The following is a 24,970-nucleotide window of genomic DNA, read 5'->3' as shown; positions in this document are numbered from 1 at the left end:
TGGTGGGGTACAGTCCTCACTTGCCACATTGAAGGTTGTGGGTTGCAGTCCCACCTGGGTAGGTTACACCTAAACAGAGTACAGATGTTTGTGGTCATCCATTGTTATTTGTCGTAGCCCTGATGTAAAATCCAAATAGTGCTGTTTTGGGGTGATGAATACAATTTTTTCAAAAAATTGTATTCATCACCCCAAATTTTCAAATACAATTAGCTTGCACTTTATTCAATTTCTGATCAATTGGATCAGTTATTTCCATGCAGTTATATGAAAAGTCGTAGCCATGAGAGAAACATCTCTGGCTCCCATTGACGACATAGGTGTAAACCTCAATTAGCATTTTCACTTAATTTAAACACTAAATAAAACTTCAGAGACCAATTGTCAATGATAAAATACATTGAAATCCAGTGGCTCCATGCACATATTGCACTTGTAAAACATCTTTTCCAAATCTCTATGAATGTTAATGCAGGAAACAAGAAATCACTAAAAAAAATATTTGCATTGTGTGACATGCATTACAATTTTCATGGCATTAAAAACTATAAAAATTTTATATGCTTCTTGAAAATTAGATAAGTACATACATATGTTTTAAGGATAGGGGCCCAATGCACTTTGGGAAAATCTGCACACCTAGATTGTAATGTCCAAATGTCTCAGGTTTTCAAGGCATGTGATAGAAATACAATGAATACATTTAGCAATTTTATCTTTCATATCTGCATTGATCCTTATGTTTGACGCGGCCCTAGCATGCTGCATGCAAATTTAAATGGCAATATTTACACTTCCTTCACACCTCCAGCATTATTTTCAGCATGACTCAAAGGGAGTATAAAAATAGATCCATCTTTCTAACCTACCTTAGAATCAATAACTTGAAATGTCACCAATATTTACTCCACCCTGACATGGGAAAGATAAAAAAACAGGTTCTGAATTATTTTTTAAGTACATAAAACACTTTGGTGAGACAATATTTCATATTATTTATACAAACTTTTTAAACTTTACTAAAATCTTCATTGTTTCATCCAACTATGTAAATGCTAATTTATTCAGGTCAGCTTTAATATGCTGGAGATGGACATGCAAAGTTTATATAGATTACCATCCTCTGAACCTTTCCTGCATTTACTTCGACCTTGTTGGTATACTTCCAGACTCCTGTCCAACCACTGGAATATATATTACATTTACAAGTCATAGTTACACACCAATGTCACTATTGAAACTTAGATAGCCAAAATAAATCACTATTACTTACGAATTTCTGATTATAGAGTCCACATGGCTAACCGAAAGGCCACAAGGTATGCTGTTATATAGGATGCAGAGATATTTCCTAATATCTTCAGGCTTACATTGAAGTACAAATTGATTAGAAATGGATTGATAAAGAAATTAAAAACCTCCTTCCACCAATGAGTAGGGTGCCTGGACTCATTATTGTCATTTGATTCTTCACGTCCCATCCACTACAAAACACCCTAAGTGAATTGTGCTCTCTTCACAGTTGCCACAAAGTCTAACTCAGAGCTGTTCCTTGCAGTTTCTCTGGACACCACAAGCAACAATGGAGAGTATCTGCATTAATTTCTTCCGTCACTGTGCATCAAAAAAGACCACCATCGGTGAAAAAACATATTTTAACAAGAAACTTCAAAATCTATATTAAGCTTCAATAGTTGGACACCTAAACCAGTGGGGTAGCCAGGAATTTCATTCGGGGGGTCCAAAACCAAGGGGGGAAATTTTTTTGAAAAACAGGGTGCTAAGTAGAGTGTTTTAAACTAATTTTAAAACCTTTCACAATTGAAAAAAATTCATTTGTCGAAGACACCTTTTGTAAATATGTACATGATTTTTCAATTATTTTTTTTCTTTATGAAGGTTATGAAGGAAAGTAATTGTATTTTTATATTTCGAGGGGGGAGTCCGCACCCCCCAGGCCTCCCGCCTCACTACGCCACTGACCTAGACTAGCATTAAATTGGGACTATGAAATCACAGAGCCTCAATGTGATACTCTATCACTTATTATGCTTATGAATCTCATAGTATTTCATTGGCCTCTGGCCTAATACTCAGGAATTTTTTCACTATAAACTCAGATCAATATTGTAGTTAACATAGACCAACTTTGATTCCTAAAAAAGTACATTTTAAAGCAGCCAGAATTGTCCATCAGACAAAAGTACTACTGTCATAGGTTAGGTTATCCAAGAACAAATACATATGTATAACTAGGACAGTTATTTCTGATGGTCAAAATATTTTTTTATAATGAGTTCAAATCAAAGAGTATGCTATCAGTGCTGAGCCCAAGCCTCAATCTAACCAGGGCTCTAAGTTTCTAGTATGCAAACAGAAGGCCAATAGAAATTATTAATCACTACAATTCTTACCTAACTTTTTATACGGCAACAATGAGACAGTAACAAAAACTGGGAGCACTGATTAAAACCTATCACCAAATGACACTTATTAGGGAAACTACCACATCTTTTCATCTTTATTTCAGGACAATATTTCTAACACGAGGAAAAATGAAGTAACTAAAATACCTGGTCCCAGAAAAAAAGCACTGAAAAAATTCACCGCATAGTGCTTTAAAAATAGTCCCAAATTCTGATCCAACTTATTGTTTTCCAGTCCAAAGTGGGTCCAAAATTGAGACCAAAATTTACTGTACACAGGTCAAAGCCAACCTAAAAAGCAGCTGTTCTTAAAATAATGGAACAGGGAGAACTCTCAACAAGCCAAAGGTTGGACGATATCAAAGAACATGGTTGCATATACCATAGAATACATTAGCCCTTAGAAGTATATGCAAAACAGAAGTCAACCCTCTTGAAACAAAATAGGCTGTTAAAAATATCCTTCAAAATCTAGAATATTTAATACCTACTTAGTTACGCAAATGTTTATTTTTTTGTTCAACCTAATGTTTACCCATTACATAAGTAATGTCAAATAATATCCATAGAAAGTTCAGGTATTATGAAAAATATTTTCAATCATCATGAAAACCCCCAGATTTAATTTCTGGCTAATCCAGTGATTCAATGATGATAATATTAAAATAAATGAAGGTATTAGTTGACATAATGGATTAGAGAATATTTCTTTATTTAGGGATATATATCTTAAATAAATCGAAATTGGTATCACCTCGGCCATTGCTGTCCAGCTCAACTATGTAGACCTGAAGGAAACAACTAGTATTTTACACTGATTAATCAATTGTGTTTGAAAAATTATAATACAGACTTAAATGTCTAGACCATTTATTTATTATTGATTTCATGTATTGCAAGAAGAAGTCCATACAAACACACTGGCTATCAGGATATGAGCACTCACTCAAATATATATTCAATATTCATGCACACCAAATAATTACATACACATTCACTCCTCTATTCCTTGCCAATCAATTACACTACCACACTTCAGTAACTTAAATTGATTCTCTTCACAAGAAGACAGTCTTAAGATGTGCCTCCTTGGCTTGAAACTTATGAGCACATAAGATGCAAGCTTTCTTCTCCAAATGACAGATAGGACCATCCACTTTATTAACAATGGCACTATAAAAGTTTGAAAGGAATGTACAACTTTCTAGGATTTGATACCTGCCGCAACAGAAATCCACACTTTCAAGGAAAACTTGGGAGACCACTTTTGCAGCCTTCTGACTCATCCCTTCTCTTCCTCATGGCAAGGAGTATTTCAACGATAGCAACCACAGTGATAGACCAACAGCGTGGAACAACCAAGTATCCATCTCAATGGAAAATCACATGCAGCCCATGAAAAATCATCAATTCATGATATGAGGAGGTGATACATGAGATTAGAGCAGCCAGTGTGATAACAACTGGTCTTTCCTAGGAGCTTATCCTCCAAAACATCATTAATTGGGCAAGACAGATGAAATATGCCCTAACTGTGCAAAGCAACATGCCACACCTCTGAAGAGTCATACAATGGAGGGTCATATACTTGTTTGTCCTCGACATAGATGGGATGAGCTCTTTGGCAGAGTAAATCACTGGAGTAGTCCACCATGCCTGATACTCCATAAAACTGGATTATGCACACAGTGTAATTCCTTGAATCATATAGCAAAATCCACCAAAGTAGCCACTTCCATCGATTTCCCGGCAGCAAAACTCCCAAAACTCATTACTAATGCTTGTTAAAAAGACATTGTGAATAGATGCAAAAGGATATGACGAAAAAATAGGACTATCAAACCATAATTTTCCACACATAGACCCACAAGAGACAAAATTGAAATCCAATTGCAGCCTAAAGTTTTGTAGGCAAAAATTCTGGGCACTATGCAATAAGGAGTCCACTTTGAAATTGATAACTATCTCATAGCCTCATGAAGTATGGAACAGCTCACAAAAAAGTGGGTGATGAAATTAGGACAGTAAAATATACTTACACCCAAATTGCTGATTAGACTACTATCACTTATTACCTGGGTATTGGGAGGAAAACTTATGCAACATAAATTACTTATCAGAGATAGAAACAAAGTTCAAAGAAGAAATTTGATGGCAATAGGTAAATAAATTATCCTCATAAAAATCTTTCACGTATGATTTCAAAAAAGATAGCAGGAAGAGTGAAATGCTGTTATGAATGGAAATTAACAATAACTTAAAAGAATGGCATTACGGTAATTGGTTGTATATATGTATGTGAATCTGAATGGATAATAAGTTGTAGGGAAAAAAAATTGTAAAGCTGAAGGACAGAGAGAAAAAAATATTGAAAAAGTACCAATGCACAAACACCAGCAATTGATTAACTAACTGGGAACCAGTAAACAAACTAATGTGACTGAGCTGCACAAATTTTCAACACCATTTAGGAACTTACATTTTTATACAATTCCACTTATGCCAATGTGACACTACTCCAAATAATATTTTAAACCAGAGTTAGGAAAGATGATAAAAACTAGAGAATTATGGAAGGAAAACCAAATGGAAAAAGGAGATGTCTATTTCCCTATTCATATCTTTACGTTTAGCATCTCCAATGGAAAATTCTTCAAGCATGGTCTACCACAAATCATCATCAAAGTGTTGCAAACACTCAACCCTTCTCTCCATTATAAATAATAAATGATAACAGATCTCTATGCCAGCAGAGAAGAGAGAAAGAGCCAGACCTCTTCACACCCAGGAGGGCAACAAGCAAAATGATTAAGAGAGTTGAAACATGATAGACACGCAGTTCATCCACAGTGCCTCCTTTGGGAAATGTCTCTCCTATCATTCTTTCAAAGTCCTCAATGGACACAAGCCAAGTGACAATTAGGACACACACACTCACGAGGGATCACTGCTGGTTCACAAGGTTAAGCCAAGCCGCACGGCTTGTCTCCTCTGATGGAATTCGAATCTGCACCAAGTGCACCGGGGCGTCCACATTCTGGCGCACAACCACTGTCGGAGACAGATCTTGATGAACAGTGACAGCACCACCAACCCCTGCTGAAACAGGCTGATGTGTTATAAGTGCCGAGGTGCCATGCTGTCCCGAGTGCTGGTGCACAAGGTTTGCCGTCGACGTGACGTGGTGCATGGAGGGCACGTTGGTTGTGGGACACAGCGTCACCACCCTCGCTCCCCTCTCGTTGCCATCCCCCCCCACCACAGTAGTCGTTTGATGAGGGTGGTGGTGGTAACGGTCAATGACCATGCCCCCTCCCAGTGCCGTGGTAATCTCGGTGCCCTCCTCCGTGAAGTGCACGGGGCCCTCAATGATCAGGTGCTCCACCTCCTCATCCTCACCCTCCTCGCCCACCTGCCAGCCAGACACGGAAAGATCAGCAATGTAGCAAGCCGGAATTGGTTCAAGTAAAACTTAGCAATCATTACCACTTAAAATGAGAAAAAAAGCAACGTTTCTTTGGAAGGAAAAACACAACTGACACGGGGGCCTAATGAAACCTCAACGACTGGATGCCAGAGATTGGAAGAATACCAACTTAAAATGGTCTTCTGTACAATTCAGAGTAGAATAACTGGGAATCTGAGAAACTAAATGAGAAAAGCCTAAAGACGACCAAAACAAGGGTAAGGTTGGTTGGAGGAAAATGAAGAAGTGGTAGATGATAAAAAAGGCCACAAAGTATTTGAAAAGGCTCGCAAGGAAAGAAAACTTTTGAAAGAAAGGAGAGACTGATAGAGATAATAATTGCAGCAGCATAAAGGGTGAGGGATCCCCAAAATCTATGTCAAAGGAAATATGCAGGCTACATGAGATTGGAGGGAGGGAAGACAATAAATGAGGAGGGGAAAAAGAAGCAGGATATTTTCCTAGATAAAGAATATGTCTAAGAATAGAAATGCTCATGTTTCCCTCCTTTCCTCAATCTTACCTCCTCTCCTTCTGCCATCTGACTCCCATCGTCCGCATCATCTCGTAGCCTCTGCTCAGCACCATCTGCAGCCTGCCTCAATATTATGTGCTCCTTGGCAGAAATGGTGTACACATGGCGCCCATCACCCATATCCTTCACAACATCCCCTTGGTCAACGTCTGTCCCATCATCGTCCAAGGGGATGGAGAGCCCGCCACCCTTGTGGTGCACCCTCTCACTGCGCAACGCCTTGTCTACACCAACATCCCATGCCACTCGCTTCACCACTGCCAAGAGAGGAGGAGACATATGCATAAATTTAACACCCCTTCAAGATAGGCTTGACAAATGATAGATTCAACATTTGATCTGAAATGATTCTGCCTATATACAGTGGAAGCTGGACTTGACGAGTGCTCATAATCCCTGGAAAATTGCTCACTATATCAGGCACTCATTATATTCGAAGGTGAAGGATGAAGGCTAAAAATATTCATCTTTACGACAGGCACCATTTTCTTGACACTGTACCAAACAGTTGCACCACATGGAGTAGCATGAAAGGCAGTCATAGCGGTACATGGTTCTGTGTGAATGCAATCAAACTATCTGCAACACTTGGAAACAATATACATAGAGCTCTCAAGAAGGCAAATAACATGCCATCCTGCCATCGGGCATGATGCAGCCGTGGGCAGATCTTGGTTGCAAGTTTCCGTGGCATTGAATGGATGAAGTCAGAATCTTCCGGCTCCATCCACATATGTTGACAAAGATTCACAACAGTTTTCTTCACCTGATGACACCAGCAGGATTGCTTGCAAAACTTTTATGAATCTTTGTCAGCATATGCAGAGGAAGCCCAAAAATGCTGACTTCATCTTGGATACAAATACATACTTAAAGCCAAAGATATTTTCGTAGGCAAGGTTGTCTTTGCTCATTGTGCAGGGAATATGCAAACTGATTCCGACTACTTTCTTATCCCATCATCAATTTTCCAAAAAATCTACCACACGTAAACCTGACACAACTCAAGGTTAACTCTGCCCGTCATCCACCCCACTGCTCTTTGTTGCTATCTAATTGGCAAGATGCTTCTCCTCCTTCCGCTCAGTGCATTATAATTAAAGAAAAAGAAATACAAAACAAAGCAGTCTCACAAAAAATACATTAGGGAGGGCTATAAATATTTGGTGAGTGAATCTAATGTGCATCTTAACATATTTTTTGTCCCTGAGACAGCACTCCGATAACACCATGCATGTACAGCCTAAGGCCCGTATCATAAAAGTCCCCGCGAAGCCGGCCTCCACCTCATTGTCGTCAGAAGGAGGAGATGCGATATCATAAAACCGACCTCAACCTCAAAAACGTCGAATTTTGAGGCCAGCCTCGGCTCAAACTTTGAGGTTAGATTATTGTCGGCTCAAAGCGTTTGAGGTGACTTCCGCCATTGCGAGAAGATGATGATTATTCATCCATGATTATTAAACTTTTCCGTTATTTTCTGCCAACATCTTGCCTTGCTTAAAACGGACTCCGCATCCGAGCGCTTACACTCAATTACGTCCTTGTACTTGACCATGAACATACATACATGAATGTTCATGTACTTGACCACCAAATTGCACAAAATTTCCTGCCACTGCCTGGCCATGCGCTCCGACTTACAAGGGGAATACACGACCTTCGGGTGGCCGATTGAGCTCAAATTTTCTGATTCGGTAGATCACGGCTATCAATTTAATATGCCGAAGCAAGAAGACGCCGAAGCAAAACGGGTCTACGGTACATATTCGGTATTTCCTTACCTTTTATTCAAGGCAGCGGTGGCCCAGTGGTAACGGTGGTTGACTGTGGATGTAAGGACGGCGAGTTCGATCCTCCCTCACGGTACTTTTTTTATTTTACTAAATTCTTCGTTTGCAAGTTTCGGGATACTACTCGAACAAACGGAGAACGCGTTCTTTCCTCCGCCGCATCGACTGCCCTGTATTTTTGACGGTATACACGCGTCATTCACGCTTACGAATAATTTTCTCAATTAAACTCCCAATGAAAGCATAATCCGTCGATAGGGTGGATTTCCCTCCCAATTAATAATTTAAATGTCATTATTCTGACCCCACCCCTACAGAAGACAATTTACACTCGCAATACCCTAATATACCTATAGCCTCGCCATCCTTTTACATCCACAGTCAACCACCGTTACCACTGGGCTACCGCTGCTTTGTATAAGGTAAGGAAATACCGGATATATATCGTAGACCCGTTTTTTACGATTTTTAATTGCTTTTTTCTCGAAAAGTTTTGAGAAGTGCGTCGCCTTGCTTCGGCATATTTAGTTGATAGCCGTGATCTACCGAATCAGAAAATTTGAGCTCAAACGGCCACCCGAAGGTCGTGTATTCCCCTTGTTAGCCATTTCTGTTTCTATTGTTGATATTGGCGGGTATATCCCCGGCCTCATTCGATATATCGCTACTGCGCATGTACGATTCGAAAAAATGAACATGGAACAATGCTGGAAGACTGTCAACTCTGAAACCAGAAACATCGTCCTCAATAATGCGTCATTTCCGCTGGCTCAAACCCCTCCTCCTATGAGCCGAGCTGGAGGAGACTTTTATGATATGACGCGGTCGAGGGATCTCCTCGTCGAGCTAGGCCGGCTTCAAACGAGGCCATCCTCAACTTCAACTTCGAGGGGACTTATATGATACGGGCCTAAGTGATTGACAACTCGCCAATTTGAAGAAATTTGCTTCAAGAAATTAAATTTGAGGAAAAAAATTAATTCCTATGTGATGAGATGATTTAGTGATCATCAAGGAAGGGATTTTAATATAACATGGTCACAGACACACCCACAATTTGATTCAGCAGCATGTCTTGAACAAGATGTCGCTTCAAAGGTGAAGCTCAGAATTCATAATGTAGACATGGAAAATCTTGCATTCTAAAATGTAATTAACTAACAATACCACTAGAAAACGCATTAGTTGGTGGCACAATCTATGCCCATCTGTTTTCAGCGTTATTATTTTCCATTTTCATGAGTAAAATGGAAGACCCCCATTTACTTTCATGTAAAATATTTAAGCACTGCTCAAATGAGATATGCCTCATAATATTAATTGCATAGCATGGCAGGGACTTCTTGTCCTTCCTATATCCATATTGTTTTTACAAGTCAATCATAGGCCTTTTGACTGTACACCGCCAATCACTCATTATATAACAATTCTCTGTACATTCCATACTCACTAAAAGGAGCTTTCACTTCATTTGTATATTATATAATACAAATTTTAATAATTATAACCCATGACAATTCACATGCATTGGCTTTGTAGCATACAGAGAGTGGATTGGCACCAATGCTTGTTTTTTAGACTGATTCCGATATTATTATACCAAAAGAATTTTCAGTTCAACATACGATGAATTCACTTACTGACTGGTCCACTAGAATGGATAACTACTATATAGGGACCACGTTAGCATTTTTACATCGTTACATGAGTTGATACATTTTCTTATTAAATACTGTATCTATCTGAATATAGTCCCCCCTTTTTTTCCAAAAATTCCCGTGTAAAAAGTAAAGAGGGGGACTACATTCAAGCATATTTTTTAATTATTTCCCAAAACTGAGGACTCAAAATTAGGGGGGGACTCTAATCAGAGGGGGACTATATTCGGAGAAATATGGTAATAAGTTTGATAAATTTTAATTTGATCATGTTCATATTGTTATAACCGAGGTGGAAAAGAGTTCACGACATGAACCAGGCAATGAGGGAGATGAGTGGCTTCGACACTTACCACGGGTGGGACTGTGCCTGTGGTCATCACCGCCTGTTTCTCCCACATCAACCACTTCAACGCCCTCCACCACCACTGCACCCGTAGAGGACGTTCCGCAACCATTGAGTGTTGACCCACCAGGTGAAAGAACCTGCTGGCGCTCCGACACGTACAACGTCGCACCATTGACGAGGGTGGTGGCACCACTGGCTGCTCCGCTTCCCTGTCCCCCGGCAGCTGCCGAATGCTGCCCCCCTACCCCACGCTCCTCGTACACGCTTGTGATGCGCGGCTGGTTGATGACGATGGCGTCCTGCAGGTGGCCCTGGGACTGCATATGCGTGTACAGCAGGGGCTTGCGCATGAAGCCCATCCCACAAACAACACACTCATAAGGCTTCTTGTCGCTGTGCACAAAGCGGTGCGCATTGCGGTTGTCCCGTGAGCCAAATCGTTTGCCACACACCTCACAGGCGTAGGGGCGTTCACCCGTGTGCACCCTGATGTGCTTCTTGTAGTGCTCGGGGTAGACAAACGACGCACCACAAGTCCCACACGTGTAAGGGCGCTCTCCAGTATGTGCCGCCTGCCCAAATGAAGAGAGCGAGAAGCAAATTAAGGAGATAGATCAGCAACTTGATGTTAATATGTACTTTAAAACTTGATGATTAAGCTAAACAGCTAGGCATATTTTTAGTAGGGATGGGTTGGTTTGGTTCTCAGTTTCATAGTTAAGCTCAGTTCAGTTCAGAGAAAATATTGCAGGAAAAAGTTTGAAACCTGCTCACTTGGAAGTAAGTGGGTTGCAAAAAAGCATTAAATGACAGTTTTTTAAACTGGAACCAGAATCAATGACAATAAGAATCCATGTTGAAAAAAATGGCAGGAAAACTTGTTAGAACCCAGTTCACTTATTGAAATTAACGATTTTATTTTTCACCCCTTTCATGCTTACTGCATGTCCTCTCATAGTGAAAAAATCTAGGTTATAATCCATTCTCATACCACACAAAATTATATTTTGCCCCACAGAGGGATCGCTGTAGCGACGGCTCTGTTTACAGGATTTGTATTATTAAAGCTATTCAAGATGGCTACAATTGTCTTACGATGTTTTCAGCAATAGAAAACGGAAGCATCCTCAAAGATGCAATTATCTGTATCCTAGATGAGCATACAAATTGGACAAATTACTTCTTTAACAATGAAAATAGAGTAATTTGAGGGCTAAACTGAGGGCCATAATCAAGAATCAAAATCAGAACAAAAAAAAAAGTAGAACCAATCCATCCCTAAATTTATAATTTAAGAGACCTGCTAAAGATTCAAAATTTGATCAATATAAGATTCAATACACCAACATTTAAAGCTGAGATAGGGTGGAGATTGCTATATTAGATAGTAACCTACCAAGTACACACATCGTATCATAGTATCACAGATTGAGAGATGCTAGTTCGCTGTAAACCCTCTAATTCTACAGCTGCATCATCAAGTTTTGTACTTCCAGGAAATTCACTTCCTAATTTGTAGACCTCCATTGAGTTTTAGCACACATTTCCTATGATACCATTAGTATTTTATTCTATCAGTTGTATATGATTGGTTCATGTCCGGTAGAAATATCAATGGAAATGAATTACAAATGAATTTTACAGTCTTGAAGTACTGCAGTCTTCATGACCACTTTGCTCATTATCCATGCCTAAACAAGTGACCACAAGGTCACCCACAGCATCAGAAATTCACAAGCATTTAGTCACTCACTGGCTGATCACTGAGAGGCATGGCATAGCTGGATCTTTCATTACCATTACCAATTTAATTACAATTACATTATCAATTGAACCTTCATGGCAGTCAGGGTGTCAAACAAAAATTCATTGTTGGACAAAAAAAGGGGTGGTCAGTCAGCTGAAGCAGCAGTAGAAGAGGAAAGGACGAAGTGCAGAAGTCTCTCTTACCTTCCGATGGTAATCCAAGAGCCTCCGTCGCTTGAATCCCCGACCACAATCATCGCAGACAAAGCGACGATCGTCAAGGTGAGTGGCTCGCCGATGAGAGATGAGGTTACTGCGCTGACTGAATGTTGCGCCACAAGTCTCACACTGAAATGGCTTCTCACCAGTATGAGTACGCTCATGGTCCACCAACTCAGCACGCCGCGCAAAGCCTTTCTGGCACACGCTGCACGCAAATGGCTTGGCCCCAGAATGCACTACCATGTGGACCTGCAAAATTCATTCGAAATGGTGTCGGCATTGTCATTACAATATAAGTATGCACAAAAATCTAAAGGGCTAAAACTGCTTCAATTTATCTTTGCGGCTGAGTGGGTGTGACTAAAGCAAGCTTTGCCTTTGGTTTATTTATTAATTTATAAAAAAATTATTTAGATTATGTTAGGTACAATTAATTACTATCCAAAATCTTTATTGTACACCCTTCATGGTTAATTTAATTGAAAAGTATGGTTTTTTTACCTTGCACCTATAAGCTAGAACAACAAAATTCTGGACTTCAACCAGAAACTCTTCTTCGAACCACTTCTGAAAATTCAAGCATACCTAATTCCCAGATTTATTGGTTTCCAAGAGACCATGGACCCTTGCAAACCTAATTAGACTAAACAAGATGCTGAGAAAGAATACCAGAACTGGGGATTCAGTTAGTGCAATAACACAGAAGGGAGTCAGAGGGTCAAGACACTAGTGCCAGTTTCCTTGACTGATGGACTTGTGGGACTGTGAAAATGTTTTCATAGAAGCTACACTAAAAAAGACGTGGCACCATTTCCCAAACTTATAAGCCACCAAATTGAAATCTATGGCAGAGAACACAAAAGGGAATAGGTGCTGATTAAAATGAAACAAAAGAAGACCTCACCTCCAAGTTGCGTGCTGTGGCAAACGCCTTTCCACAAGTTTCACAGACGAAGTCTTTGTTGTCCGAATGTGTCCTTGCATGCTGCTGTAGGTGTTGCAAGCACAGGAAAGTCTTCCCACACTCTTGGCACATGTGAGGGCGGGGCCTGGCATCATGGATTTTCACATGAACCTTTAGACAGTACCTGAAGTGGAAGAAGGATGATGAAAATATTGCCCAGAATCACATTTTATTGAATTGAGGCACCATTGAATATAAAATTAAATATTTCAATTTCTAACATAAGAATTGAGCTGCCAAAACCAACACTGCAATACTTGACACTGGAGGGAAACATCTGTCTCTATGCTATGCTGAGGCCAATCCAAAGTGTGGGAAATAAATGAAACAATGGAAGAGGGCGAGAATCAGGGTGTTGTGTGAAAAACTTGGTGGCGTGCAGAAAGACAGTGATGAGAGCTTGAAAAAGGGGCATCACTTGAGGGTTGATTGGTGTACAAGTGTCTGATTAAGGATAAGTTAGGAAGGAGATATTACAATCATGATTGTATTAAGCCTACTATCACTCATTAAGTGGCTCAAAACAACGAAAAGCAAAAATTAGCAAGGCCTCCTAAGCGTGAGCCTGAAGGGTAGTGAAAATATGTTTATATGCTGTTTGGTTAATTTTGAATTGCATTGTAGGAGGAAAGTTTCATATATTGTTTACGTTAGAATTGATAAGTGTGATGTTAAGAATTATTATGATGTTTTAACCAAGGACTGCTTTTATCAATTAGTTGGTATTTTAGTACATGGCCAACCCCATCTGAACTCAGATAACAAATAATCTTCTCTTGATTAAATTAAAGGTGATTAAATATAATTTTGTATACAATATTTCTTTTTAATTTTCCAATCTTCATCCTAAGATTTTATCAAATGTGAGATGTCGGGCGCGGCCTCGGTGGCGGTGGGGTAACGTTCTCGCCTGTCAAACAAGAGGTCGCGGGTTCGAGTCCCGCCTGGGTAGGTTTCCCCGATCCAGGGCATGGTCGTTTGTGTACGTTAACTTGTTACATTTGTTGAACACCCCGGTGTAAAATGGCCAGTAAGAGCTGTATCCGGTGGTTTGAGAATAAAATAAAAATAAAATAAATAAATAAAATGTTCTGTTGATTTTTCCAATCCTAGGGATAGATCACAGTGATTCCACAAAAGAAAATTTTCTCAATTCCAAAAAAATACTTTTTAAAAATAATGATTAATGAAAAATACATATCCTCCTCAATAACAACAGTCCTTTCTTCTGACATCAGAAGAAAATAATTTTATGATCATAATGTGGATGTACAAATATAAGTAAAAGACAGATGTAATTGAGAATGTGGCATATTGGCCAATGGACCTAAGAAGTTAATATGCACAACAGAGCAAATGCACTGATTTTAGTGTGATGGTATGCATTTTCAAAATATAATTTTTATCACAAATAAGGGTAAAAACCTTTCCTCATTCCTTCCTAAAGCACTAACCTTGACGCAAATGTCTTTTCACACAGCTCACACTTATATGGGCGAACTCCATTGTGTACGTTCATGTGCTCTGAGAGGAGATTTCGCGACCCATAGAATTTTCCACAGACATTGCATTTATGCTTGGCCTTTCCGTGTGCCTCTCGCTTGTGTTCCCGCAGTGCCTTTGCAGTATTCAGTGCCTCTGGACACAGCTCGCAAAGGTACATCACCGTCTCCTCGCCATTCTCCTTCTTCACCACTGTTGTTGGAGCATTGCCTGCAAGGTGTACAGAATTGGAGCATCATGCATAGCCAGAGAATTGGAGAGACATCCGAGGGGCCCCTTCATATGGCATGGCTCCTCAAACCCCAACAATTTTAAATACTTCTTACACCTAGGGTGAATTTGCCAATAAAATATAATATTGCAATGTTAAAGTAAATTTTTATGAAAAAACATTTTTCTCGCTAACTAATAAGAATAAAATACATTTTCCATGAACCTGACAGTCTCTAAATGAATTGCTTCATACAAAACAAAAAATGTTAGGCACACCCTGAATCTGTTCCATAGTAATTATATCATAATTGGTGTTAGGTGTAAATCGAGTGTAATAATGGAATATGTGCCCTAAGTATTTTGTTGTCTTTGAAGCAATTTATTTGGAGACTCTGTCACGCTCAGAGAAAATTTATTCTTTTTAATTAGTGAGAAAAGAGTTGTTTATTTATAAAAATTTGTTTTTATTATACTATTAACTCTTTCCTTTTAAGGATCACAGGGTCGCCATCGGGTCATCCATTTTTAATTTTGAACAAAAATCAAGATAAAGTTCTAATCATAATATAAGTGTTACAATTAAGGATGAGTCGGTTCAAAAAAATTTTCGGTTCCCGGTACCAGTACGGTTTTCCAAAATTGGTTCTCGATACTTGGTTCTAAGGATGAATTGGATTTATTATCTGAATTAATGGCAAATTTAAATGAGCAACCACAAGAAGTGAATAAAAATAAATTCACCAAAGATGTAAATTAGCAGTAAAGCTCTGCAAAAAAACTTAAGATCCTCTCCATAATTTTATTTGCCATGAAAAATAGTTTAAATAACACATTGTTATAGAATACATGATCGATCAATATGTCAAATTACATCAGCCAGCCACTGTTCTTTCTCCAGGTTTTGATTTTAAAAATTCAACATTTTTACCCTATATGGGTCTAATCTATTCCTTTTTTTGGCAGAAACATTGCCTGCAGTACTGAACAGGCGTTCACTGAAACCAGAAGTGGTCAATGTTGATTTTAAAGGGCCACACGGAATATGCTTGGACCACAGTTCACATACTGCATAACATCAGGGGCAATAGTGAAACTCCCCCAACTACTGAACACATCACCCATTAATTTGATGCAACTTGTGAGTCAGTTCAAAATATATTCTGTATTCTTCGATGTACCTTAAATTGTTTCTGAAATTGACAACTTATTCGCATGCTTCACTGTCACAGTTCTCAGAATCTCAACAATAAACTGCTAAACACATCGGTACATTGACACCATGGATAAACTGGGCAACCATGAATTAACGCAAAATTGTAAGTGCCAAATTCAAATCCTCGCCACCATTCCGAGCGAGTTACTAAGTACCAACTTTATGCGACCCGTTCTCGGTACCGGTTCCACAGGCCAAGAACCAGCAGTACTGAGAACCGGGTACCAGAACTGACCCATCTCTAGTTAGAATGTGTGTGTATTGTCATCTGGTTCCAAGTTATCCTGAAAATTTCAGCGAGATATCTAATCGGAAAGAGGGTTTTAATTAACTGGCAAGATTTGACCTGGACAAAATGACAAATACCAACAAAGCAAGTTAAGAAAAAGTTTGTAAAATCATTTAGCTAAGCTGGGATTTGATCCCAGATCTAGGTAAGCTGTTCTACCAGTTACATCACCTAGCCACCTTCCTCCTAGCAAATTTCTGACCGGTTTTACTGAACAAGGTGTTGATGTACCGAGCACATACAGTGGCACAGAAGATGGAGGTTGTGTGGACTAAGACACTTCCGCAGAGTAAAAACCTACCCTAAAGAAATGAATGTTTTCTGTAGCACTACAACCCCTGTACCACTGAGTGGACTTGAGACGTCAACACATTATTCAGTAAACCCAGGCTGAAATTTGCTATGGAGAAAGATGGCTTGGTGGTCTATCTGGTTGCATACCTGCTTCGGGAGATGTGTTCTAATTCCAGCAAAATTATTCATAAAAGTTCGAAAAGCTCTTGTGTGTGAAATGCACTTAAAAAAGTACTGCATCCAAAAGAGAAGTAATGAGGATCTAATTGATTAGTAACTTCAATTTTTCAGTAAGCACATATATTATAAATAATTAAATCTTGGCAGTTAAACAGCAACGCTTAAAAATCAATGACACTTTAATATCTGACTATATTGTAATAACTGACTTCCATTAGTAAATGTTAAAATCATGCATCCTAAGTATTGTAGCTTACCCTCAGGCCCAGATGCTTCACCATGCACCTCAGACATGTGGAGTGCCAAGTCCTTCTTGCGATCAAACTCTTGCGTGCAAAGGATGCACACAAATGCACGAACACCATGGACACGCCTCAGGTGCACCTAGATGGCAGCATATGAAAGGCAGTAATGGTCAACAGATTGTTTGAACAAGAACATAACAACATACAAATATTATAAATAATATATATACTATAAATTATAATATTTATACGTTAACAAGTTAATAGATATCCAAAAAGAATTAACTTAACATTTCCTAATGTTTCAAATGATTCCCTAAAGAAAAATGAAGTTAGAAAAACAAAAGGAAACTTTTCATAAGAGTTATTGAAAATTTTTGAAGATACATAAATTTCCACTATTATGAAGTGCTTACTTTTCAATCCCAATGATTTAGTATTACCAATAGTTTATACAATCAGAATATCCTCCATTATTTGATCACCCTATGGGCATTAAAAGACTGGAGGCATTAAAAATTTTGATGTCAAGGAGAATGGAGAAGGTGAAGTTAGCAGGCAGGAGGAGGAACAATGAAATGCTGGACATGGTGGGTGAGAAGTTTTTCATGAGATACAGATGAAACAGGTTTGAACAAAGTGCGTACTGAGCAGGAAGGGGATGACAAAAAGTGTTTGATGGAAGAATGTTACGTCAGAGAGAAATGGGAAAGAAGAGGATAGGATTTATAGATAAGGGAGTAGACCTTGTTGTGCATCAAAGAGGGAAGTTGGGAGGGGAGACAGGCCAGGGTAATCAGCATAATGGTCCATGTAATCCTAGGATTACATGGACATGATTACGGTTTAGATAGGTATCTAAACCGGTAGAATGCTTTGAAAACAAGAGAGACTCACCTGAACGGATGATGTGTTTGGAAGCTTCTGGTCACATGGGACACATTTGAAGTAATCTCCATCTTTTAGTACGACATTTGTGTTGGAATCAGCATTTTGGTCTTGCTGCTGTCCCTCCATCAGCCTCCTATCCCCTCCTTCCTCCTCCTCTCTGCCCTCGTCCTTCACTTCGTTCTTCTGCAGCTGAACTTCCTCCCCAGCGGAGTCTTGATCCCTAGTTGGCACCTCCGAGGGGAACTTTGGATCCACAGGCTCATTCTCCGGAGCACTACCATCCAGGGTCACCTCATCACATGACTCGTTTTTCTGAAGCATACAAGGAACCAATTCGATCACTATACGAACACAATTTGATTAGAATAGTAGGGACACAATTTTTTGAGCAAAGAACGGCATAAAACCATAAAATGAGTGTCTCGAACTAAAGTAACGAAGAAATTATATTTAAGAGGTACCACAAGAAGAGTTAATCCCTGCCCATGAACTATATGCAATTCAATATTTATATTATGAATAAATGGAATAAAATGGATGGCCAATTATTCCAGCGTCTCCTTTTATTCAAGTTACTTATGCAACTGTGAACACTACGTTGTACCAATGACAACAAACAGGGAACAAGTTTGAGATTTACGACTTGCACTGGACAGCAGTTTACGTCGCATTGAGTCACACAAAACTTATACATACACATAAAACTCGAGATTACGTGCGCAGATGTGCTTCTTTCGCTTCTGTGAGCATAGGTCGTAATAATTATTGCGCTATTGACCATCGCTCTATTACGAACAGCATTGATAGAAATATACTTCGGAAAAATTACTTATCGCGAGAGTACAAAGGCTTGACTTATCTCCTTCTTGACTCATTAAAGAGTGATCCAGTTACTACAACTTAGGCCAACCCACGTAACACGGATCAGCAAGAAACATCTCGCCCATATTAATGGAACCAAAACTGCCACTTCTGCACTTCAGTAAATATGCCAAGTTAACCTGGCTCTACGTAAGATACTAAGGTTCTAGTTCCGTGTCACTAGGGCACATGCATGCATGCAATACTTATGTTGCTACATTAGGAGCCCCAACTAACCTTCTGAATTAGCTCTTTCTTTTTACTCAAAGGATTCACATATTTGAACTTCTTTGGCGGCGGTTTTTTTCTGACTTTTTGCACCTTCTTGCCTAAGTAATCGTCATCATTCTGATCATCATAGCCCACTTCAGAATCAGACAAGTCCATTGAGGAGTCCAAATCTTCGCCACGGTTTTGGGAAGTTTGTTGATACTTTTGGTAGATCTCATTCTTTAGCTCAGTGGTCTTACATTCTAATTCATCTATTTCATTTATTGTTTTGTAACACTTTTTGCATATAACTTGGCTATGCACTGATTCTTCCAGGAGCTCACATTCCAATATTGATGCAATACAGAAGTACACTTGTTTGTGTGAGGAAGAAGTAACAGTATCCGTTTGAAAGAAGTTGAAACTGCTTCTTCCGGACGTCCCTACTCTGGCATTACAAATAAAACACTTAGTATCTCTAGGTACAACGTTCAATTGCTCTTCAGTGTCTGCCGTCATCTCGATGCAACTGAAATATGTAAGGGGATTTAAGCTACATGATTATTCGGAATCACATTATTAAATAGTGACGCACTTTAATAGGCTATTCAAATATAAAAATATTAGTATTTTATGGAAAAGTACAAACGATATTATTAAATGAAAAAATAATTAATAACCTAGACTCCGTCAACTACGTTAACAACGTATTAATGCATAGGCACTGAAGTTCATTCATTTCTGTAGTGTAATTCAAAAGAAGTTTCATCAAGGCCTGTGAACGGGCTGCACGATAATAACAAAATAAATACATATTATGAATTATTTTGAGGAAATTACCAGAGTTGTCAGCCCTGCCCAAACAACATGGCTAACAGAAGAGAAACGTAATACATTGAACGAATAAGCATCCAACCCCAGCAAATACCTTCGAAAAATATAGCAAATGACTTACTTCATATTTACAATATCTTCAATTCAATTGAATAACAAATAAATTGTTCCGCACAATCTGAAAATCCAGTGCTTGCCATCCACGTAAATTTGGTTACTCAGCTTCCAATATGTACCGGTAGGTAGCGTTCAAGTCAGAATCATGAAAACTTTTCGATTGTCAACAAAAATCATTTGAAATAGACAAGAAATATTTTCTGAAATGTTTATCAAGTTTTTGATTTAGTTAGCCGCATTACAGAATTTCCATATGATTCTGCTAATAGTAACCGATATTTATCTTGTTATGGGTCTGACGCAGCCATCGAAAGTGGTCATGAATGGAGAAATCAACACTATTCATTAAATGCGTTTCATTTTAAGTTAATGTATACCTCAAATTGCTCACGTTCTCGCTTATATGCTGTTATTATGATGTTAACCGAACTTATTACGGCAGCTGCGTGTTATCTTCGCCTTGTTTTGACGTTGCTGAAGCTTTAGGTTTATTTACCTTGGACGGCCGCGTTCTAGTCGGGAAGACGGCCGCACCTATGATCAGAGAGGAGAGGAGATCCTCGCTATGATACAACGAGTAAATTTGCCAAATACCTACCTCAAAATTTTCTTTCTTTCTGAAACGCAGAATGTATCAACGGTAAGCACTAAGTGTGCAGTTAATTCCATCTTACTCTCCCAGTTTTCGTCAGAATCTTCTTTACATATTACAAAACTATAAAACTTTTTTGGCTGTGTCGCCGCGTCAAAGTTCTGGTGGCCCCAACGTTTCCCGATCGAAGGTGGTCTCTTATTCAAGGGAGTCATAATCGGATCAGAGATCAACGAATAATGCGGTTACATAGCCCAAGAAGATGTTACCTATATCATGACGAGTACCTACGAAAGTTTTGACGAAGAATTATTTTCTTCTCACTTTCCCATTTTGGTATGGAATTTCTCGTTGAAAACCCATGTGTTAGATTACTCCATGAACTTCATCATCGTGCAATCGTGTTATAATTATGTAAGGAAATAACCACGCACTAGTCTATACGGAGCCACCCCCAATTTCTGGAGATCCTCAACAGGATTTTCACAAGCCGCATACTTATCTACCAAGCATACTTGCAGTATGTATAAAACTGCCGTATTCCTCCCATCACTTGGAATGAGGGAATTTCTTTGGCAGAGGTCATTTGGGAGGAGGTCATTTGTGTGATGGACAAGTCACTGTTACTATTATTTTAACATTTAACCCTTTCGCTGCTGCTCTATCTCCGAAAACATTCTCCTCACATGCGGCGAAAAGGTTAAAATGCGTTTCGTGGGCCCATGGAGCAGGTACTTCCAGGATGGGTGTGGTACACCCTCCGAAGGGTCGCTAATCCGCGGCCCTATCCTCGACGAGTCCACCCATGCAGGACCGTCTCTTCGACCCTACCAGCGGGGGCCTACCTCCCGAAAAGTACCGCTGTGACTGCAATTTGAAAATCAATCAATCAATCCGATCTTCAAAAAATTATTGTTTCCATCGCACTCCTGCCAATCAAGCACGTCTATCAACCGTGTTTCTACTGTGAAAAATAACGATTTTGTTAACTTGCTAAAAACGTGGCTGCGGACAACAGGAAAAATGGTCATTTTAACAATGTTAACAAAATCGTTATTTTTCGTTGCAGAAACACGGTTCAAAGACGTACTTGATTGCTTCATTGGCAGGAGTGCGATGAAAACAATCATTTTTTGATGATCGGATTGATTGATTGATTTTCAAATTGCAGTCAGAGCGGTCACTTTGCGGGAGGTAGGCTGCCTGCTGGTAGGGTCGAGGAGATGGTCCTGCATGGGTGAGCTGGTCGGGGATAGGGTCCTGGATTAGGGACCCTTCGAAGTGCTTTGGCAAAAGTGCTGACCGCATGGTAGGGAGGAAGAAAAAGTACGTCCACAGCAGTGAAAGGGTTAACTCGTGTCCCTGGTAGGATTTAGCTCCTATATTCCATACTGACACCAGTGTCGATTGTGGAGTGAAGAGAAAAGGTTACTTAGCCAAGTTGGCTGAACGTTTAAATTTTATTGGGAAATATGTAAATGAATTTCTTGTATACAAATCTTCTACTTCATAGGCAGCTGAGCTTTTCTTCTCATCCTATGGCAGAATCTGGAAAAAAGACACATTTAATCCTAAACCAATCTGCATCTATGGTTGGCTACAGCCAACTTAGATTTTCGCATGCATATGAACATACTAATTTAAGCTATAGCTGAACAAGTCCATACCTCCACTGCAAAAATGCTCTACAATCACCCACCGAATCCAATCCGCTCATCTAGTAGCCCAACAGTACGAATCCGGACGGCTGGCAGTGTCTGGAGCATAAATGCTCACCTCCTAGCTTGGAGAATAGGAGATGAGTGTTTATGCTCTGGACACTGCCAGCTGAGCGGATTCGTACTGTTGGGCTACTATAGATGAGCGGATTTGATTCCGTGGGTGATTGTTGAGCGTTTTTGCAGTGGAGATATCAAAGTTTTTCTTAACCTCTTCCCTACGCAGGGCGTGATTTCATGGCCTGAATTTTCTGATGCTAAAGGAGGGTTGGCTTTTCACGGCTTGAATTTTTCGAAGCAAAAGGCCAAAGGCCGTATTTTCACGGTTTCGTGGTCAAGCATGCCAAGTGGGTCCCAACCGCCATTAGGGCCCCTCGGCGCGCCTTTCCTATTGTCCGTGTGGGGATTACCTTGACTCATTCCGGCTCTCAGTGTCCCACTCAAGGAAGGTGCTCATGGCCACTTATTTGTTTATAAGTTAAAATAACTAAAAACGTTCATGTTGCATTTATTGAAAATCAATGCGAGGAATTACATTCTGTATGTTCTGCTGATTGGTTCCAAATTTTAAACAAAAATTCTAGCGTTCATATTAACGGAGTTGATCATCACCTAGAACAATTTTTGGAGACGCTAAGGTTAGATGTTTAATTGTTATTTTTATAACTTACTAGCAAGTTTATAGGAGCGATATTGTAATGATTTAGATCTAAAAATATATGTTACTCTGTTAGCTACATTCTAAGAGTACATTTGCGGTGAAATTCGATAGAATATCCTAATGTCTTTGTCGTGAGCCAAAATTACAGCGACTATTTTTAATAACCAACCTTTGAATACAAAGGTATTATAAATGAATTTTGCCACAAATACTGATTAATGCATATCCTAAAAATTCGTAAATTTAATGTACCAATAGGGAATGTTTTATGTAGACACATGTTGTTAGAAGCATTCCATACCATTGCAGGAATAAGAACTGCTCTACCCAGGTAATTGCTCTCATATCTTGGTTCTCTGGTCAGGATCCATTAAGGTGGTCTGCCCTGTGCACCTCAGGGGCTTATTTCGGGACACATTAGCGCATTAATGTTTTCTTGGAAAAACTTATTATCCTCCAACTGGCACACCTAAGAGTATATTGGTGTAAGTATTCTCCTACTGAAATATGAACATGGAAGATGATAACCTCACTCTTCTCGGAATACCTCATTTTCTTTTCAAAATTTTCTTGGCGTGTATTCAAATTTAGCCGTTAACTATCTGTATGCATTCCGCTACCTATACCAGGGATGGTTTCTGTAGAACCCTGCTGTGCGATGCAGCCCATACCATGAATGAAAGAGAACTGCTCTACCCAGGTAATTACTATCATATCTTGGTTCTCTGGTCAGGATCCATTAAGGTGGTCTGCCCTGTGCCCCTCACGGGCTTATTTCGGGACACATTAGAGCATTAATGTTTTCTTGGAAAAACTTATTATCCTCCAACTGGAACACCCAAGAGTATATTGGTGTAAGTATTCTCCTACTGAAATATGCACGTGGAAGATGATAACCTCACTCTTCTCGGAAAAGCTCATTTGGCTATGATATAGTGCCGTTTTGCTGAAAACCCTAAAAATAACCGTAGAACTTCGTTTAAAAGTTGTACAGGCATTGCAAAATGAAAGGAATACATTGATGAACTGACATTTAATGCAACAGTAACAATTTAAAAAAATTAAAATTGCACTGGCAACAATAAACTGACCGCAAAAGTACGCTGGGATGGGCTGCCTTCGGGGAAAAGGGTCGAGGATTATATTTGCCCAGTTGCAGAGGAAAGGGTCCGGGACCCTGCTAGGAAAGGTCATTAAGGGGAGGAAGCGACTACCTGCACAGTCCCAAGCCAAGAAAAAACGCCGTACGGGGCGAAAAAGAATTTCTCAAACCCTTCGTAGAGCCAAAAGCAACTTCCCGTGAAGGAGCTCGGCGCGAAAAGGTTAAGAAAAAGAACAAAAGTTAGGTATGGTTGATGGAGAAGATAGAGAGTGATGGTATCCCAAGCAATAAACTCAGGCATGCCGCTTCCCTTCATGACGTAGATTAATGAGGGATTATCCCCACTTTTCGGGGCCTCTACCTGACCCTTTGACTCATTTTCCATAACTGGAAAAATAAATTTGTGGCAATCTATTAGTGTTAGCAATTTTTTATGAACAAATACTCTACGAGTGAATAAAAATGTTAAAACATGAAACATACCAATTTTTTAATGCTGAACCCTTACAATTTTCAACCAATATTTTAGCAGTAATATAATGGACATTGAGGAATACAATTCACTAAAACTATAAAAAATTATTTTATCATAATTAATATAAGTGCTAAAAATTCATGTAAAGGATTTTATTGCATAGAAGTACACAAGAATCATTTAATTAAACAAAAATGAATGATTTGTAAGGTAATTTTTTTTGGTCATATACCGGGATGGATGGATGGATATATATAGATGGTCGTGTCGTCCATCAAAACGTCGGCAGAGATGGAGAACCTTATCCGGTGGGAAACCCGAAATAACTTCAACAACATCATACGCCGCGAAAACCTCAGATCTTTCTTCCTATGAAGATTGTTTGGTCCCAAGGATGGTCAATTGGTACACCT

The 24,970-nt window shown here is 39.3% G+C and overlaps 1 protein-coding gene across 4 annotated transcripts; it reads right to left on the bottom strand.

Moving 5' to 3' along the window:
- Positions 1–381: 381 nt before the first annotated feature.
- On the bottom strand, positions 382–20,116 carry LOC124166614 (zinc finger protein 835-like). 4 transcript variants are annotated; one of them, XM_046544213.1, is made up of 10 exons: positions 20,014–20,116; positions 19,086–19,587; positions 17,994–18,299; positions 17,109–17,235; positions 14,614–14,872; positions 13,100–13,283; positions 12,178–12,444; positions 10,232–10,799; positions 6,416–6,684; positions 382–1,614 (listed from the first exon to the last, which is right to left on the bottom strand). In XM_046544213.1, exons 1-10 carry the CDS (start codon positions 20,016–20,018, stop codon positions 1,612–1,614), a joined length of 2,490 nt encoding a protein of 829 aa, XP_046400169.1. In that variant the 5' UTR covers positions 20,019–20,116; the 3' UTR covers positions 382–1,611. The 4 variants fall into 4 exon arrangements, with proteins under 4 accessions (XP_046400169.1, XP_046400166.1, XP_046400168.1 ...); XM_046544210.1 differs by lacking the exon at positions 382–1,614 and adding an exon at positions 3,280–5,838; XM_046544212.1 differs by lacking the exons at positions 382–1,614; positions 20,014–20,116 and adding exons at positions 3,280–5,838; positions 19,899–19,966.
- Positions 20,117–24,970: the final 4,854 nt, after the last annotated feature.

Source organism: Ischnura elegans, chromosome 10, assembly GCF_921293095.1.
Source record: "Ischnura elegans chromosome 10, ioIscEleg1.1, whole genome shotgun sequence".
Lineage (NCBI taxonomy): Eukaryota > Metazoa > Arthropoda > Insecta > Odonata > Coenagrionidae > Ischnura > Ischnura elegans.
The sequence above is the reverse complement of the archived record's forward strand: the minus strand, read 5'-3'. Positions and strand labels throughout refer to the sequence as shown.